This window comes from Pelophylax lessonae (assembly GCF_965119305.1).
Source record: "Pelophylax lessonae genome assembly, chromosome: 5".
NCBI lineage: Eukaryota > Metazoa > Chordata > Amphibia > Anura > Ranidae > Pelophylax > Pelophylax lessonae.
Window position 1 is genome coordinate 231,651,641 of NC_138772.1, and position 17,627 is coordinate 231,669,267.

General features: G+C 42.3%; 1 protein-coding gene across 1 annotated transcript in view; it reads right to left on the bottom strand.

The window, feature by feature from the left end:
* Positions 1-17,627, bottom strand: part of TNS3 (tensin 3) — a 504,601-nt gene that overhangs the window by 90,586 nt on the left and 396,388 nt on the right. The window contains exons 15-16 of the mRNA XM_082257842.1: positions 6,872-7,013; positions 4,343-4,944 (exon numbers count right to left, since the gene is read on the bottom strand). Of these exons, the coding sequence (XP_082113968.1) occupies positions 4,343-4,944; positions 6,872-7,013 (744 nt within the window). The remainder of the gene's footprint in view (positions 1-4,342; positions 4,945-6,871; positions 7,014-17,627) is intronic.

Consider the following 17,627-nt stretch of genomic DNA (forward strand, 5'->3'; position numbering starts at 1 on the left):
GAAGCTTTGCCCATTCCGTAAAGGTCTGGGAGACTAAGGTTATGGCAAACACTGGCCTCAAAATTGAACCTGCCACAGTAAAAAAGTATCGGACCAGAGATTCCGCTCTCTTGTTCCGGGTCTTTAAGGGACAGGGAGTCCTCCACTGGTAGCATTGTTGCTTTATTCAATCTGGAAACCTGAGAATCCACCACCGGTGGAACGGTCAGTTTTTTCAAAAGGGACTGCTCAAAAGGATACCATGCGTTTCGGGGAACCCCACTGACTTGCGACAATATCCCCAAAATAGGCAGGAAAGGGGAACACCTTAGTCACCTTGGATGGTCTGTGGGTACCAAATTGCGCCGAGGCAGCATTTGCTGTGTCCTCCAATTTTAACCACTTTAGCTCCGGAGGATTTGGCTGCTTAATGACCAGGCCACTTTATTCAACTTGGCACTGCGCGACTTTAATTGACAATTGCGTGGTCATGCAATGCTGAACAAAACTTTTTTTTCACACAAACAGAGCTTTCTTTTGGTGGTATTTGATCATATATAATGAGCGTATTTTTAACCACTTTAAGACTGGAAGATTTTACCCCCTTCCTGACCAGACCATATTTTGCAATTCAGCGGGGGTGGGTGGGTTTGGGGGCCCTTTTTGCTAGGCCTCTTTTGAAGGTCATATCAACTTTAGACACCAGTGACTGTAGGATCTTCGTCATGGCCGCGACTGAGACCCAGAGTGTCCCGCAGCTTCCGAGAGTGGGTCAGGTGGTGACACCGGTTCCCGGGACCCAATGGTTGACCACCAGAAAATTTGCTGTAAAATACCCCCCACCGCTACAGCAGTGGCACCACAGGTCCCAGCACACCAGGTCCTGATATAGCAGAAAGAGGGAGACTGCACACCCCCCAGGGGCTCACCACCACTGACTCAGGAGGCACACAGAACGCCAAGCTGCATGCTGTGCTCCATAGCAGCCATCCACAGGAAAATGGCGGTCCCGCGCAACTCCTGGGACTCTCAACGGCCCCTCAGGTACATGCCAGCCAGGGGGGCCCTAACAGGGACCCCCACCAGGCCATCTTTCCTCAGAAAAAACGTCAATAAGAGACAACGGTGGCGCACTCTCACCCTGTTTAAGCCCATCACCACATAACACCCCACACTGAAGGATAACCTTGCCAACCCAGGGGGGACTAAGGGGGAAGGTGAGGGTATTGGAGCCGGGGGTCCCTGCTAGCGGGCACCATTTGGGAAGGTAGGGCACATAGGGGGCCTACCAACCCGGGGGAGGGGCCCGAGTCCACCCCGCTAATTCCCCAGAGGAGAGGGGGGACACTACTCGCCACACCATGAAACTGAGTGGGCACCTCTCGGCAGTCTACTGCACCATCTTTGCATGTGGGTGCTGCGGGCCAGAGGTAACCTGCAACTCAGGTTGTGACCAGGGCTATGTGTCCTCGTGAGCCGTTTAACTCGCTGGCCAGCCCCTGTCCATTGGGGCTTTGTCACGGCCAACCTAGCGCAGAGCTAAAGTTGGATCACGCTCGCTGGCCAGACTGGGAAGACCATAAGGATCTAGGATATGCAGTGTGTCGCCCAGTCCAGCTGTTGATTTTTGTTCTCTCAGGAACAAAAAATAGTAAAAGAAAAAAGTCTGATTAAAAAAGGAAAAAATGCCAGGAATAGGGTCAATAAATTCCAGGAGTTTAAGCTTTCTAGCTTCCCCCACCACTATGTCAGTTCTTAAAGAATATGTAATCCCAACATCTTTTATATTCCTGATATGTGCCTGCTGTACCATATACTTATATGAAAAAGTATCCTGTTCCCTTTTGTATTGCTTCCTTTGTGTGAAATCCCTTGTGTTTCTGCCAGTCCTTCTGCTGTTCTTTTAAAAACTGACCACACTAAGCCGGAGAATACACCATGGTCAGTTCTCTGGCTGTGCTGGGAACTCAGCCTGCTCTCCTCCAATGATTAGACTTATCTTGACACCCTCCTACACCCCCTTCCCCCGTACAGCCTTTCACAGGGAAGATCGGTGTGCTGCTGTTTCTCTCCTCCCCAAGCTCTTATGCAGCAAACGAGAGAACAGAGGGAATGCGATCACTTAAAAAAAAAGGGGCATTTATAATGTTTTTTAATATCTATACACAAATGTTTTGCCTTCATTTCTGATTTAAACGGAATGGGTTATTTTACAAGGTTGAGGGTTTACAATCACTGACAGTGGAAGCTGCAACTCGCTCCTGAGCCACCAGGGCTGCATAGTAACACATTTAATACAGCTAGCGATCTCCAAGTGACAACCACTATTAACCTCAGTATTAGCAGGGGTGTTTCCAGGGTGTCACAGCCATTATTACAGATATAAATAAACTCCTGAGTCTATCTGCTGGATGGTAGTGGCTTTTATAAGATTGTAGTGATTGGGTTTAGACCTATTCTAATGTAGAACTATTAAGATGGTAAACATTTAGAGAGACGACATGATGGAACTCAACAATTTTAGCTTGAGAGAGGTACTAATAGAAAAACATTTTTTTGGAATTCTTTAAAGTGACAATGCTTATTAAGCATCTAGTGGTTTGGCTTGATAGGTCTCTTCCAAGTCCTTCTTTTACTTGAGAAAGGATTGTTTTTTTTTTAGTTTAAATGGAGAATTTAAAAGACAAGGAGATGGTTGAAGCCTAAAGTCGGCGATAAATGGATTTCAAATTTAGGCAGGTCAGCTGAGATAAGCTGAATTTTGATCCGTGTATGGGCACTGTGGCTGTACAGAAGTCAATCTACCAATCAACCACCCTGTTATATTTTCCCTGCTCAATCAGCGTTGCAGGCTATATGCTATCAGTCTATTCTGACTGGGGGGGGGGGGGGGGGGGGGGAGTCTCCTTGCTTTCAGAATACAAAGACACACTGGGGAGAATTCCCCCATCCACCTCAAATGCATGGGTGGGGGAAATGGGTCAGTTTTTTTCGCTCAACTCGCTGGTTGAACAAATAAAACTGACTCATCTATGGGCTGGAAAGCAGCCTGTTAAGACAGGGCAATGTCAGGTGTGGTTACGTGAACATCACCTAACTGTCCCAAGCTTGCAGGGGTGGGCTAGTGAAGCAGAAGGCTTTATTTGTCTCAAGAGAGGTAAAATCAAGAGCAGGGAGAAGATTACATTTTAGATGACAGTATACGGTATTAGAGTAAGGTTTTGTTCACAGGGGGGTAAAAAAAAAAAAAAACAGGTTTGCTTCACATTTAAGCAGAATTCAACTATCTGAACAACTATCTGAACATCACAAACTAAAAATGCAATTTAATTAATTTTTAATGTTCAAAGCAAACTCACCCACCCATCCATCCATGTACCCATGCATAATTTTATTGAAAGACCACTTTGAAAAATACCCCCTAGCATTTCTAGGTGCCGCCAGCAGAAGATTCATTTAGCATTTACTTCCAGGAAGTCACTTGCCCTTATAGGCAAGAGGAGTGGAAAAAGCCCCTCCTCCAGATGAAAGAAAAACAAATGCCCACAAAGCCCTGGGATGTATGACATAATTTTGGCCTAAGAACCCGGGAAGAAACTGAAAAAATGAAAAAAAAAAAAAAAGAGGTAATATACCTTCCTATGTATTTAATAATACTAGCGGCATTAGGATTAAAAATAGTAATTGTTGATTGAGAGAGCTTCATTCTGCTTTAATAAAGCTTTCCTAAGGCTTTGCAAATGCAGGTTCTTTTTATGAATACCAAATAGTCTAGTAAACACAGTGCATTTGCATTGCTGTGATTTTGCCTTCAACATTTGGCAAGTGCTACTGTTTAAGTCAATAGATCCTAAGGCATTTTGCAGGCATTTACAGAGCACTATGACAAGGCTATCTCCACCCCCCCCCCAAAAAAAAATAAAAAATAAACAATGAAAAGCAAGAGAAAACAAACAAACAAACTGCAAGCAAACGCTATAGGGAGTGGTGCAACCATTTTCCTGTGGATGGCTGCTATGGAGCAATTGGTTCCACTAGATTTAATTAGAGGTATCAGAGTAAAAAGGGCTGAATACAAATGCACGCCACACTTTTCAGGTATTTGTAGAACATTTTGAAAAGCATTTATCATTTTCCTTCCATTTCACAATTATGTGCCACTTTGTGTTGGTCTATCACAAAAAAATACATTTATGTTTTTGGTTGTAACATGACAAAATGTGGACAATTTCAAGGGGTATAAATACTTTTTCAAGGCCTTGTATGTAACTATGATTCACCTGTTTGGCGAATGCCATTTTTACTGCTTTATAAATATGTTCCAGTCTTGTGTACCGAAAGCACAGTTAAAACATTATCTTACCTGATAGTGACGAATCCGTTAAGGCCTTTGAAAAATCAGGAAGAAAATTAGGAAATGGAATACTGATTGTACTGCCACTGTGGGGACTTGAGAAGCCACTTGAAGAAGGAGAAATGGAGCCAAATGATCGTTCACTTTCAGAAATTCTTTTTTTCTCTGGGAGTGGTGGCTGTGACTGCTGGGATTTTCCTACATGCTGTATTATTGGACTGCTTTGGTTGTAGGAATTGTCATTGTCCACTGAAAACTGTGACCCTAATATTTTAGGAGAAGCATTCGTACTAGCGAAAAATGATACCTGCTTCTCATTAAGCGTAGGATTATTGTTAGCATAAACAAAGCCGTCAAAATTACAATTTGCCTGAACAATTTTGCTTCCTGATCGCTCTTGGACATCTGAAGCTACATAACCTGAATTGCTTGTTTCCAATGTCTGCAGCCCAGGAGTAAGGTCATTGTTCAGTATCATTTTTTCTGGGCTCAAAGACACAGTCATTTCTTGGTTAATCACTGGAATCCTATTCCTATCCTTTAATGAATATTGATAAGGCAGTGTAGGCTTTAGTGGACTTTCCATCCATACTTGTTCAGCTTCAGAAGCACTGTTTAAAGGGAAAAAATATTCATATTAGCATAGTTCAATTTAAAAAAAAGATTCTACATTAGAGAAAGGCAAAGACAGCTTAAGGATAAGGATCTGTGCAACCAAAATGATAATTTACATTTTCCATAGATAGAATCCCGAACACTTCCACGCTACCTCTGACTTTACTGTGAAGATCTATATGTATAGTGGGTTCCCGCAAATAGCATAAGGTATTTAAAAATAATTATGTGGTGTTCCCTCTGTAAATTACTACGTGATCAGAAATAAACAGTGCAATATTACTCTATGTGTAAAACATAAATTTGGAGGAGGCAGGTGACGCCGAAGTTGCCGGTTGTTGGATTGCGGCTGTTTTTTCTGTTTTAAAAAGCACATTTTATCTTGGATACATGTAAGTGCATTACTTTGAATAAATCTGGGATTTAAACTTACTACACTATGGGAACCCACCTTGTGTTTGAGTGGCTGGGAGCAGAGGAATAGAGACTGAGGGTCTCTTAAAGAGGTACCAGCTATACAATACTACCCAGGAAGGTGTTACTCCCTGAGGATACATGTGGAAAGAGATACCAGCATATCCATACCCCAGGGAAAAAACAAGTGTATTTGACCTAACAACGCAACTGAGGTGAGTGCATTGGAGTGAAGGTAGCTGGATCACACTTGCATGACGGTAAAGATATATTTTAATGCTTATGCACACAGTGAAGGAGGAGTTAATGTGGATTCTTCCCTTTGGGACTTGATTTGAATAAGTTTGCTGTCATAATCTTTATAATTATAATCTTTATGGACTTTTTTTCACATCACTGAAGATTTAGTATTTTATGTGATTGTGAAGTGTTATTTACACCTAATTGCTTTATTTTGATGCAAATTGTGTTTTTTTGTTGTGTTGTATATATATTAACTTTATACACATAGAGTATTATTGCACTGTTTATGTCTGATCATGTAGTCATTTACAGAGAAAGAGCCACATTATTATTAAAAACATTTTTCACAGATGCTGTTTTTTGTAGCCTTCCCATGTATTCTTATTTTTCTAAGATAGGCCATTGGTACAATCCACTCCACATCAAAGTTTGTCTCTGCACCCAGGCCACTAAAAGAACTCAACACTGTTTCTGTGCTCTCTATAATGTAAAATAGGTCAACTGAAATTCTTTGCAGCAGCAGGTAGTAGGCATTGGGGTTGATTTACTAAAACTGGAGAGTGCAAAATCTGGTGCAGTTGTGCATGGTAGCCAATCAACTTCTAACTTCAGCTTGTTCAGTTAAGCTTTGACAAAAAAAAAAACTGGAAGCGGATTTGTTTTTTATGCAGAGCTGCACCAGATTTTGCACTCTTTAGTTTTAGTAAATCAACCCCATTGGTGGATGCCACCTCCACACCAGAACTGCCATATGTAGTGGATACTGATCTTGCACTCAAGGTTGACCTTAAGGCCTCATTCCCCCCACCATGGTGCAGAGACGTTAGTTTTTCTACACGTGTTCTGCAAGGGCACAACAAAAACAATGGTTCTCTATGTGCCTTGTTCACACCACACCGTGCAGATTTTTTTCTGCAAAGGAATCTGAAACGTGTATGCAGTTTTTTGCACTGGAAAAAACTGACATGACATTAACATTTGTGTGAATAGGGCACATAACTGACGCACATGAAGAATTATGTCAATGTGCATGAAAACTGATGTGAAACCGATGTCTCTGCAAGTGAAATCTGCACGATTTCCCCCTCAGTTCCCATCAGTTTTCATGCCCAGACGGTGTGAACGAGCCCTTAAAGCAAAATGTTACTATAAAGAAATTAGGAAAAAAACTTATGTGAAATATTTTTGAATATAGTGTTGAGACAGTATATGTGCACTTTGACTGAGGTCCATTTTACAGCTGTAACTGTAATTTATAAAGCTCACCTTTCTTCTCTGTTTGCAAAGTTAGCATTCCTGTGTGAGGAGGATCTTTGAAGTTCTGTCATGAAAAATACAGAGCTGGTCCCATCAGTGCTGTCAGAGGGTAGTTCTCTTTGCTGAAGGCCTTCACTGCAAATCTGTTTATCTAAAGCAGGAAGGAATATTGCATACATTATTATGTGTAGGCTTTAACTATTTGTTTTACTGAGATATAGGTAACAAACAAGTTTCAACCAAGATAGTGGTGAGCAGTGTGATTAGTGGTGAGCAGAGATGGCCCTCTAATTTTGCAAATTAGGCGGTCGCCTAAGACCTTGCGCCGTGTGTGTGGGAGGGAATGTCCCCTGGTCCGTGTCCCTGGGTCGGTCAGGGAACCGAGCATGTCCTAACAAAAGCTGCCTTCCTTCTGGCTCCCCTTCCACTCACTGTTTACACACACTGCCCCATCCACCAGACACTCTGCCAATCAGAGGTTACATCACACTGCAGAGCCCTGTTCCCTGCCTCCAATAAGGGCATTGCTGACATCTCCCTCCTCACCCACCTCGCGTGCCTGTCTCTCTATACCAGTGTTTCTCAACCTTTTTTCTGCCAAGGCACCCTTTAAAATGATGCAGAATCTTGAGGCACCCCTCTCTAAAATGTAAACATCTAAACTAAACGTTTTACACATTAAAGCAGCAACCACATTTAGCATGTAGGCTACCCAACATTAGAGGGGATTTATTTCCTCCACCTTTACACACTGGTACTGACTAGTATTCTCTAGAATCTCTTCTTCCTCAGTTTCTCTTCCTCTCTGCTAAAATGACCCCAGTGCTGACAGAGAGGGGCAAGGGAGGGGCAAACAATGACAAGATGTCATTGGTTGTTAGGATGCCAGTGGCAGGCCTGCACAGTGCCCAAGGTTTTCTTGCTGTACAATAAAATCATGTGGTTGTGTGTAACAAAAAGGCAGGCTTCATCTACTTGCTGGTTTGTTGCAAATTTTTGACCAATTTGTGGCAAAATTTAGGCATTTTGCCAAGGCACCCCTGAAGAGCCCAGAAGGCACCCTGGTTGAAAAAGGCTGCTCTATACTGTGTGTGTGCAGCGAGTGCTAGGAGGACCATGTAGATGCCGGGAGGAGGGTGAGACCGGAGATGACAGGGGTGGTGTACTTAGGACACAGGTAAGCTGTGTCATTGCTGCTCATTATCATAGTGGCCCTGTACAGCATTGTCTATGGGAGCTGTATAGTGTGTGCTGGGGGCAGCATGAATCTGTATTATGACAGACCTGAAGTGTGGATGTGGGGTGGGCACTTCAAGTTACTGCTCTCTCATCTATGAGCTATGTGGGCATGAAGTGTTATGTACATTTTGGGGCCCCCTCACCCCATCATTCATTCACCACAGAGATGAAAAAAAAATTGTTGTGCACGCTCCAGCTCATGTTAAGAGTCTCTGCAGGGCTAAGGACTCTCTACTTACCCCCACAGGTGATTATAAGCACAGTGGGAGAGTCATGTCCGCATAGTCTCTGACCATCTCCTGTATCATGTCCGCATAGTCTCTGACCATCTCCTGTATCATGTCCGCATGGTCTCTGACCATCTCTTGAATCATGTCCCCCACAGTCTCTGACCATCTCTTGAATCATGTCCCCCACAGTCTCTGACCATATCTTGAATCATGTCCCCCACAGTCTCTGACCATGTCTTGAATCATGTCCCCCACAGTCTCTGACCATGTCTTGAATCATGTCCCCCACAGTCTCTGACCATCTCTTGTATCATGTTCACATAGTCTCTAGCCATCTCCTGTATCATGGCCGCACAGTCTCTGGCCATCTCCTGTATCATATTTGCACAGTCTCTGACCATCTCCTGTATCATGTCTGCACAGTCTCTGACCATCTCTTGAATCATGTCCCCCACAGTCTCTCACCATCTCTTGTATCATGTTCACATAGTCTCTGGCCATCTCCTATATCATGGCCGCACAGTCTCTGGCCATCTCCTGTATCATATTTGCACAGTCTCTGACCATCTCCTGTATCATGTCTGCACAGTCTCTGACCATCTCTTGAATCATGTCTGCACAGTCTCTGACCATCTCCTGTATCATGTCCGCACAGTCTCTGACCTTTTCCTGTATCATGGCCGCACAGTCTCTGGCCATCTCCTGTATCATATTTGCACAGTTTCTGACCATCTTCTGTATCATTTCTGCACAGTCTCTGACCATCTCTTGTATCATGTTCGCACAGTCTCTGACCATCTCTTGTATTATGGCCAAGCGGTCTCTGACCATCTCTTGCGGCATGTCCACACAGTCTCTGACCATCTCCTGTATTATGGCCAAGCGTCTCTGACCATCTCCAGTATTATATAAACACAGTCTCTGCCCATCTCCTGTATCATGTCTGCAGTCTCTGAGGGGGGAGTCTACAGAGGAGTCAGGAGCGGGAGCGCTACTAGGACAGGGGTTACAGGAGGAGTCGGATGTGTGTGGACTGTGGAGAGGAGAATATAAGATAAAACAAGAGCTGCCAAGCTGGAGCCCAGAAAGGACCATCTGTCTGACCCCTGCACGGTGCAGCTGAGAGGAGGTCAGTGACAGCGTATCAAGGCCAGTCTAAGGGGATGGTCACAGATGTAAGGGGGGGATGAATACACTAAAGTAACGGAGCACAAATATAAAGGTTCCCCTTATATCAGTGACCCCCCCTTACCTTCGGTGCCATAACCAGGCGGAAGGTGGTCTGTGGTTTACAGAGCCCCCCCCCCCCCCCCCCACCTTACATCAGGGTTTCCCTTTACACCAAAGTCTGAAGCAATCCCCTTTACATCAAAGTTCCCCTTGCACTGTATAGAGGAATTCTGCACACTCTTCTGATGTAAGGGGGAACTCTATGCTGGGTTATATTAAACTGACCTTGTAAATGGAAAAATATATTTTTTGACTTTTGTAGCTATTAGCAGCCACACACATTTTATCTATATTCGTGTGTGTGTGTAATGTATATATACATACATACCCTATGTTTAATGACCTTTGATTAAAGAAGAATTGGTTAGAGAAATTTCTAGCAACTGTGAATTCATAGTTTATAGGATTTAAGGCTCTTAATATATGCAATTTATACAGTTATTTTTATCACTTGACTTATTTTTCTCATTATGGGCCTGATTGGTGCCTCACGTCTAAGTTTTGCCTTGCCTAAGGCCTTACAAAGCTTGGAGCCGTCTCCGGTGGTGTGAGACCACCAGTCACAGTTGCGCTGGAAGCCCCCAAAGAAGGTTCATATGAGGATGCGTAGGCAGGTAGAGGATTTCAAAGCACTGCAGATAGAGTCAGCTAGTGCACAGTCGAAGTTAAGACTACAACTAAGACATGCAGAAAAATAATTTTGTGTAAATTAATTCCTCACAAATAGGATAGAATTGTCACCCCTGTGGGCCACAACATGCTAATCCTGAGCTTTAACAGAAATTATGTACTTTTTATTAGGTATGATTCAAGTCACTGCAAGTTGTACTTAAAGGCCGCTGCACAGAGAAGGAGAGGTGAAGTGGCCATTTGCAGCAGACAAAATTGTATTAGGACTGCACAAACTGCAGCAGGAGCAGCAACAGAATGTAGTGTGCCCCCTAGCCAGGGACCAACAATACTGTAGTGTGATCAGCCTATCTACTCACAGTTTTAGGTGAGTCCACAGAGCAATCCAGAAGTCATGTTACAGGTGCTCTGAAACTTGAGGGGTTTGCTGTAATTACACAGATTCTCTGAACTGGCCTGTCATATGCAGATTCCTCAAGTATTATCCAGTAGGCCCCTGTCCAGAGCAGGGCCGTTGCAATTAAATACTTTCTGTAATATCAGGGAGGCACTGCACTCATTGACTGACTGGAGAGCCTAACAGGATATAACTACCAGAAGTTTTAATTTGCAGAAAAGAGCCGGGGAAAAGACACCCTTCCTCCTATGGACACTAGGAAAAACCCTCTGCACTGTTGCAGTAATGTGATAAAACCAGAAGGTGGAGCTGCCCCCTTTGATTTGTTTTTTTTTCTAACATCCTAGTGTCCATTCCTTCTGCAAGTGGCAGCATATGCCCACAGGTCTATATTACAGCACTGTGCCCCTTCATTTTTCAATGAATGATGGAGAAACTACTTGTATCTAAATATCAAATAAAATCCTTCCCATTTAGTGCAAAAAAACTGTACCCTCTTCTAGTTCCAGCTTCTCACACTCTGCGATCTTTAGGAAATTCATACAGGTATGCATGCCTGTCCCTCACTGTCCATCTTCATTTTACAGTCTACAGCCATCGGTGTTGTCACAGTAAGTGAGTTATGTCCTATTTATGAAATTGTCCAGCAGGGAAAAATGTGATTTCTCTTTCTCTCTCAAAAAATTGTCTTGTAAAAAACAAAAAGAAAAAAAAAACATTTTTCGCACTACACATTTGTAGAGTTACTAAACATCTCAGTAAATACCATTACAATAATTTATAGCAGGATTTACATTATTTCACATGATATATTAAAAATATGATGGTGTAATATAGAATTAAAGCCTGTTGTAGTGAGATAAACACTGCCAGGTGCACAATGATCTGCAGTACTTCACACGTAAAACACTTCAGATGTATTCTTATACGGAGGTATCTATGGTAAGTTTTTGATAGGAATAATAAATTATAATCAAAACAGTAAACCAAAAACCCACTAAAATTATAAAAAAAATTAGCCCTGCACAAAGAAAAAGTATTCCTTTTAAACCTTTATCCGCCTACATATATCAAACATAATCCTAACGTACTAAGATTTCTGGAACGTAGAATAGAAGGCAGGCAAACATCTACAATGCCCAGAGATTGTAAACAAACCAAATTCCACAGTGAAGCGTAAAAGAACAGACACCTACCAAAAGAAGCAGACATATCAAACATTCTTAGAAATTCTAAAAGCTTCAGCTGCTAGGAAAAAAAAAAAAAGTTTCCCAAGTACTGTGCAGATCCGTTACTTCTCCCAACTATAAAACTTCCTGCAGCCAGTGAACTCAACAAGCGGATGTGTTCAGACAGAGGAGGCTCCTGCTGCTGTTGGTTTGCTCCCTTTTCTTTGCACCCCCCCTCTTCTAAATGTTCTGACATAGGCATTCAGGATAGGGATGTTAGTCTAATCGGCTAGCAGAACAAGAGTAAAACATTCTCTCTGAAGGTGGTGGCACATGGGACATTTGTCAGCCAGCACTCTTTCTTAGTAAGCTAATTATAGGAAGGGGAGCACAACAGCTTTGCATGCCAGGATTTTTTCTTAACAAAAAAAATGACAGCAAGCAAATTCTTCTCTCAGCTGCAGTCAACTTGTGGCATAAACAGTATGGGAATATTTCACTGTTTTTTTCTTACTGAAACTGCAACTTCAAACCTTAGTTTAGCCAAAACAAATTTTATTTTGGATAGAGCAGGGAAGGGTTTGAGCCTCTTTCAGGTTTTAATCACCTGGGTACTTAGAGGGGCAGAAAATAAGTGATGAGAAATCTCTCCAATAGAGACACAGACAAAAACATATCATTATTAAAGAAAGAAGTGATTACTGCTGTCCATGGCTTTCTTTCTGTTCTACTGCCAACTAATATGAGACCTCAAACAAATAAAAACATTAGAAAAATGTTAACTCTTTACCTAAAACGATACAAAAAAACTGGGCTAGAGTCATGCTTTAAAAGGAAACACATTTTTATTAAAGCAAGTGATTATTGCTGTCCATAGCTTGCTGTTGCTAAGATAAGATCCAAGCAAAAAAAAAAAAAAAATGTAACTCATTATCTAAATAAAAAAGAAATTAAAAAAAGTTGTGCCTGTTTAAAAAAAAAAAAAAAAAAAAAAGATTTGTTTATATAAAAACCTTATTGAGCAAACAACATTACCAGGTGCTGCAATGGCATAGTTTACAAGAAAGTGTGGCTTTTTCACATGCTTGGCATTGCTTTTTGGAAGTCTGTTTAAACATAGAAACAGAGAAGCGTGCCAGCAGAAAAAAAACCCAAGTGATCCATCAAGTCTGTTCCATTTCTTTATATAAAAGATCTAGGTTTGTCCCAAGCAAGTTTGAATCCACTTACTGTTGACTGATTCACTACCTCTGCTAGAAGTCTATTCCAAGCATCAACTACTTTTTTGGGGAAAATACTACTTTTCTAAAATTAGTTTTGAACTTTCCTCCTGCTAGTTTGAGGTTACATCACTGCGTTCTTGATTGGCAGCACATTGAAAATACTGCCCTCCTGAACCTTATTCACCCCCTTGATAAATTAAAGGATTTCTGTCATGTCTCCTATTTCCCTTTTTTCCTTCAGACTGTTTTATCCCTCAGACCTTCAAAGCCCAATTACTTTATTTTTGTAATTTTGTGCAGAAAGCTTAGATACCCGCTTAGCTTTTTAATGCTTTCTGTATCAATATTTGGGAGGCTTTAACTTAGGCCTCTTTCACACTTGTGCGAATTGTCATGCGATTTAGGACTGCAAAATCGCATGACAAGTCATTCTCCATTATTTCCAATGAGTACCATTCATATCTGTGCCACTTGAAGTCGCAGTCACTTCAAAGTAGTCCCTGCACTACTTTGGCTCGATTTTGATGCGTTTTGAGGTCCAAAGACATTCAAGCCCAGTCAAACTTGCATCAAAATCGCAGCAACAAAGTTGCGGCGAAATCGTGCGACTTTAAAGTCGCACAAGTGTTAAAGGGACCTAAATTGGAAAGAACGGGCCTTGACAACACCCCCCCCCCCACACACACTTTCTTAACATCTCAGGGAGCTAGGAAAGAAGGACAAATTCTTCTTAATAGAAACAAATATAGCACTGAAGACATGAATGTTTAGATCCTCTGTGTCCTCATTACAGAGATTTCCCATCAGTTTCTGTCAGGCCCGGACTGGGACAAAAAATAGGCCCGGGCATTTTAGACTGAGCAGCCCATTTTATTTTTTAACTAAATTACAAATAATGACAACTATCATTTTCTCGATGCCTTTTGGTTATATTTAGTCTGCTTCAATCACTGTGGGCAGGGAAGATGATTCTCAAAAACGTACTTTGAGAGGAAGATCAAGACCCCTGCGGGCTTAATGGAGGGTGGTACTGCCAATCAGTTCCACTAAATGCCACCCTGGCCGCCCCTCCTCTCCAACAGGTTTTGATGGGTTTCCAACCCCAGATTAGGGCATACCTAGGCACACCCCATGTGTACGCTATAGGACCTGTCCACACTTCTTACTGTGCAGAGGAGTTAGAAAATTTGCTGTACACATGCTTTTGGGGGATGCAGCTGGCTGATTCTGTTTACCACACCAATACATTAGCCAACTAATACTACACCCCAACATACCAGACAACCACACCAATACTATGGACCACCACACGCGGAGACAGGGCAGCATAATATGACATTTAAAGTGATATTGAAGTCTCAAGTCACACTTACCTGCTCTGTGAATTGGTTGTGCTTTTCTCGTGTCCCTCACCTGCGCTCTTGGCCCCTCCCACCTACTGAGTGCCCCCACAGCAAGCAGCTTGCAAGGGGGGCACCCAAGCAACCTCACTCCTGATCTGCGTGTCCATGCACACACAGAGCCAACTCCTTCAATGTTTTCCTCCCCAACAGGGACTTAAGGCAGACATACAGTGGGAATCGAAAGTTTGGGCAACCCAGGTAAAAATTTGTATTAATGTGCATAAAGAAGCCAAGGAAAGATGGAAAAATCTCCAAAAGGCATCAAATTACAGATTAGATATTCTTATAATATGTCAACAAAAGTTAGATTTTATTTCCATCACTGACACTTTCAAAATTAAAGAAAACAAAAAATGGCGTCTGCAAAAGTTTGGGCACCCTGCAGAATTTATAGCATGCACTGCCCCCTTTGCAAGGCTAAGACCTGCCAGTGTCATGTATTGTTCTCAATTATCGTCTGGGAAGACCAGATGATGTCAATCTCAAAGGTTTTAAATGCCCAGACTCACGATCCCTCCAGAAAGATCTGGCAGACACTGGAGTTGTGGTACACTATTCCACTATAAAGAGATACTTGTACAAATATGGTCTTCATGGAAGAGTCATCAGAAGAAAACCTCTTCTACGTCCTCACCAGAAAAATTAGCGTTTGAACTTTGCAAATGAACATATAGACAAGCCTGATGCATTTTGGAAACAAGTTCTGTGGACCGATGAGGTTAGAATTGAACTTTTTGGCCGGAATTAGCAAAGGTACGTTTGGAGAAGAAGGGGCACAGAACCTCTGTCCAACTGTTAAGCATGGGGGTGGATCAATCATGCTTTGGGATTTTATTGCAGCCAGTGGCACAGGGAACATCTCACAAGTAGAAGGAAAAATGGATTCAATAAAATGTCAGCAAATTTTGGATGGTAACTTGATGCCACCTGTGAAAAAGCTAAAGTTAAAGAGAGGATGGCTTCTACAAATGGATAATGATCCTAAACACACCTCGAAATCCACAGGGGAATACATCAAGAGGCGTAAACTGAAAGTTTTGCCATGGCCTTCACAATCTCCTGACCTCAACATAATTGAAAATCTATGGATAGACATTATAAGAGCAGTGCGTGACAGACAGCCCAGAAATCTCAAAGAACTGGAAGACTTTTGTAAGGAAGAATGGGCAAAGATACCTCAAACAAGAATTGAAAGACTCTTGGCTGGCTACAAAAAGCGTTTTCAAGCTGTGATACTTGTCAAAGGGGGCAGTATAGATATTAACTCTGCAGGGTGCCCAAACTTTTGAAGACGCCATTTTTTTTGTTTTCTGTTATTTTGAAAGTGTAAATGATGGAAAATCTAACTTTTGTTGACATATTATAATAATTTGTAATTTGATGCATTTTGGAGATTTTTCCACCTTTCCTTGGCTTCTTTATGCACATTAATACAAATTTTTACCTGGGGTGCCCAAACTTTCGAACACCACTGTACACTACACAATCTAATTGTACAATCTCCTTTAGATTTAAATAAACAATGTAATATATGAGGACACATCTAAACAATGCATTTCATGTGTAAAAAATAAGCAGCCCCTTACACTAAATAGTTTTTGGTAGATTTAAAGCAGATTGTACAATCAGACTGTGTAGTGTATGGTCATCCCAAATCATAACTTGTGAGCTTGAAATACTTGCATTACAGCTTGTTGGTTTTTGCAGCCTGTTTGCATCTATACTGGGCCCTGTGGCTAATGAGTAAAATATGTCCATCTTTGCCTTCAGCAACTAAAATCCAATCATAGCTGTCACTATTGTTTGTGTCAGATCCCCCTTCCTCTCCCTTCCTATAGGGTGCTGCAGAGTCTTCAAAATCCCAAGCTAACTACAGTGACAGGGGCAAAAAGGCTTTAGCACTATGGTGTCTGCTTGCAGGAGGGGGAACTGTAGCACTGCAATATTGCTACAAAGTTCTACCCCCATAGTTACATAGTTAACCTGGTTGAAAAAAGACTCAAGTCCATCAACAAAATCTCCATATACTGTATACAATCCTATACCCACAATTGATCCAGAGGAAGGCATTCTTCCTGATCCCCCGAGATGCAATCGGATGATAAATGTGAGTACCCAGTTATATTATATACATTTAGGAAAGAATCCAGGCCTTTTTTAAAGCAATCTACTGAGCTGGACAGAACCACCCCTTGAGAGAGTCTATTCCAAATTTTCACAGCTCTTACTGTGAAGAAGCCTTTCTGTATTTGGAAACGAAATCTCTTTTTCTCCAGACTTGTTCAGAGTTGTTTAACCCTCAACTCTCTTTTGAGGCAAAGCAGCAGCAGCAGCAGTGCCTTGACTACTAGGAATAAAATCGCACAAAAATGGCACAGGAGTAAAATCGCATCAAAAATGCCCACAAGTCACAACTCAAATCGCCACAACACACATCACACTAGTGTGAACCATGCCTAAGTGCTGGACAAATACCCTGCAATCTAAAACAGCCAGGTAAAAAACTCTGTGCCTGCTTCTTGCTGAAATTATATGCATCTTTAACAGGGGAATTCTCATTTAGAAAATATTGCATGCTTGCAGGCTGTGTGCACATAAATGCTAGAGGTTTGGAGTGAGTTGGGACAGTAGTCCTTGCTTAAAATAAAGTTCAGTGACAAGCAGATCTTGAAGCCCTCAAATTCCCCATAAGATCTATCTGCTCTTGGTTGACTTAAAGCTGGCAATGTAAGGGTTCACATTGTCACACAATAGTAATGTTTTCCCCTATGCAGACACCATATCACTACAGCTTCCCCTAACAATTCTATGCAGCCACCCCTCATCCTCTTCACATTGGGCATCTGCATTACAAAACAGGAAAACAGACCTTCTAAACTTCAGTGCATGCTCCTCATTCTCTGCTACACACAGGGAGGGGCATGGCTGACCCGGGAACATGGACAGCAGACAGCCCACAAGATAAGGAACACAAAGGACAGTAGGTAAAATCAAAGGGCTGCTCCACACACTCCAGCATCACTTGTCATTTATGGGCTGCAGATGGGGGGTGGTAGGAGAAATTCTGGGGGCGTTGAAGCACCCCCCCCCCCTCCGGTCTCGCTACCAGAGCTAAATTGACAGCCAGTCAGTGATAGGAGTAGTGATGTGGCTGCCGCTCTCGCTGCTTCTCTCACCAGCAATGCTCCCCTTATTGGCCCTGTTAGGTCAGGTGATCAGGTGAGCCCAATGGCCAGTCCGGACC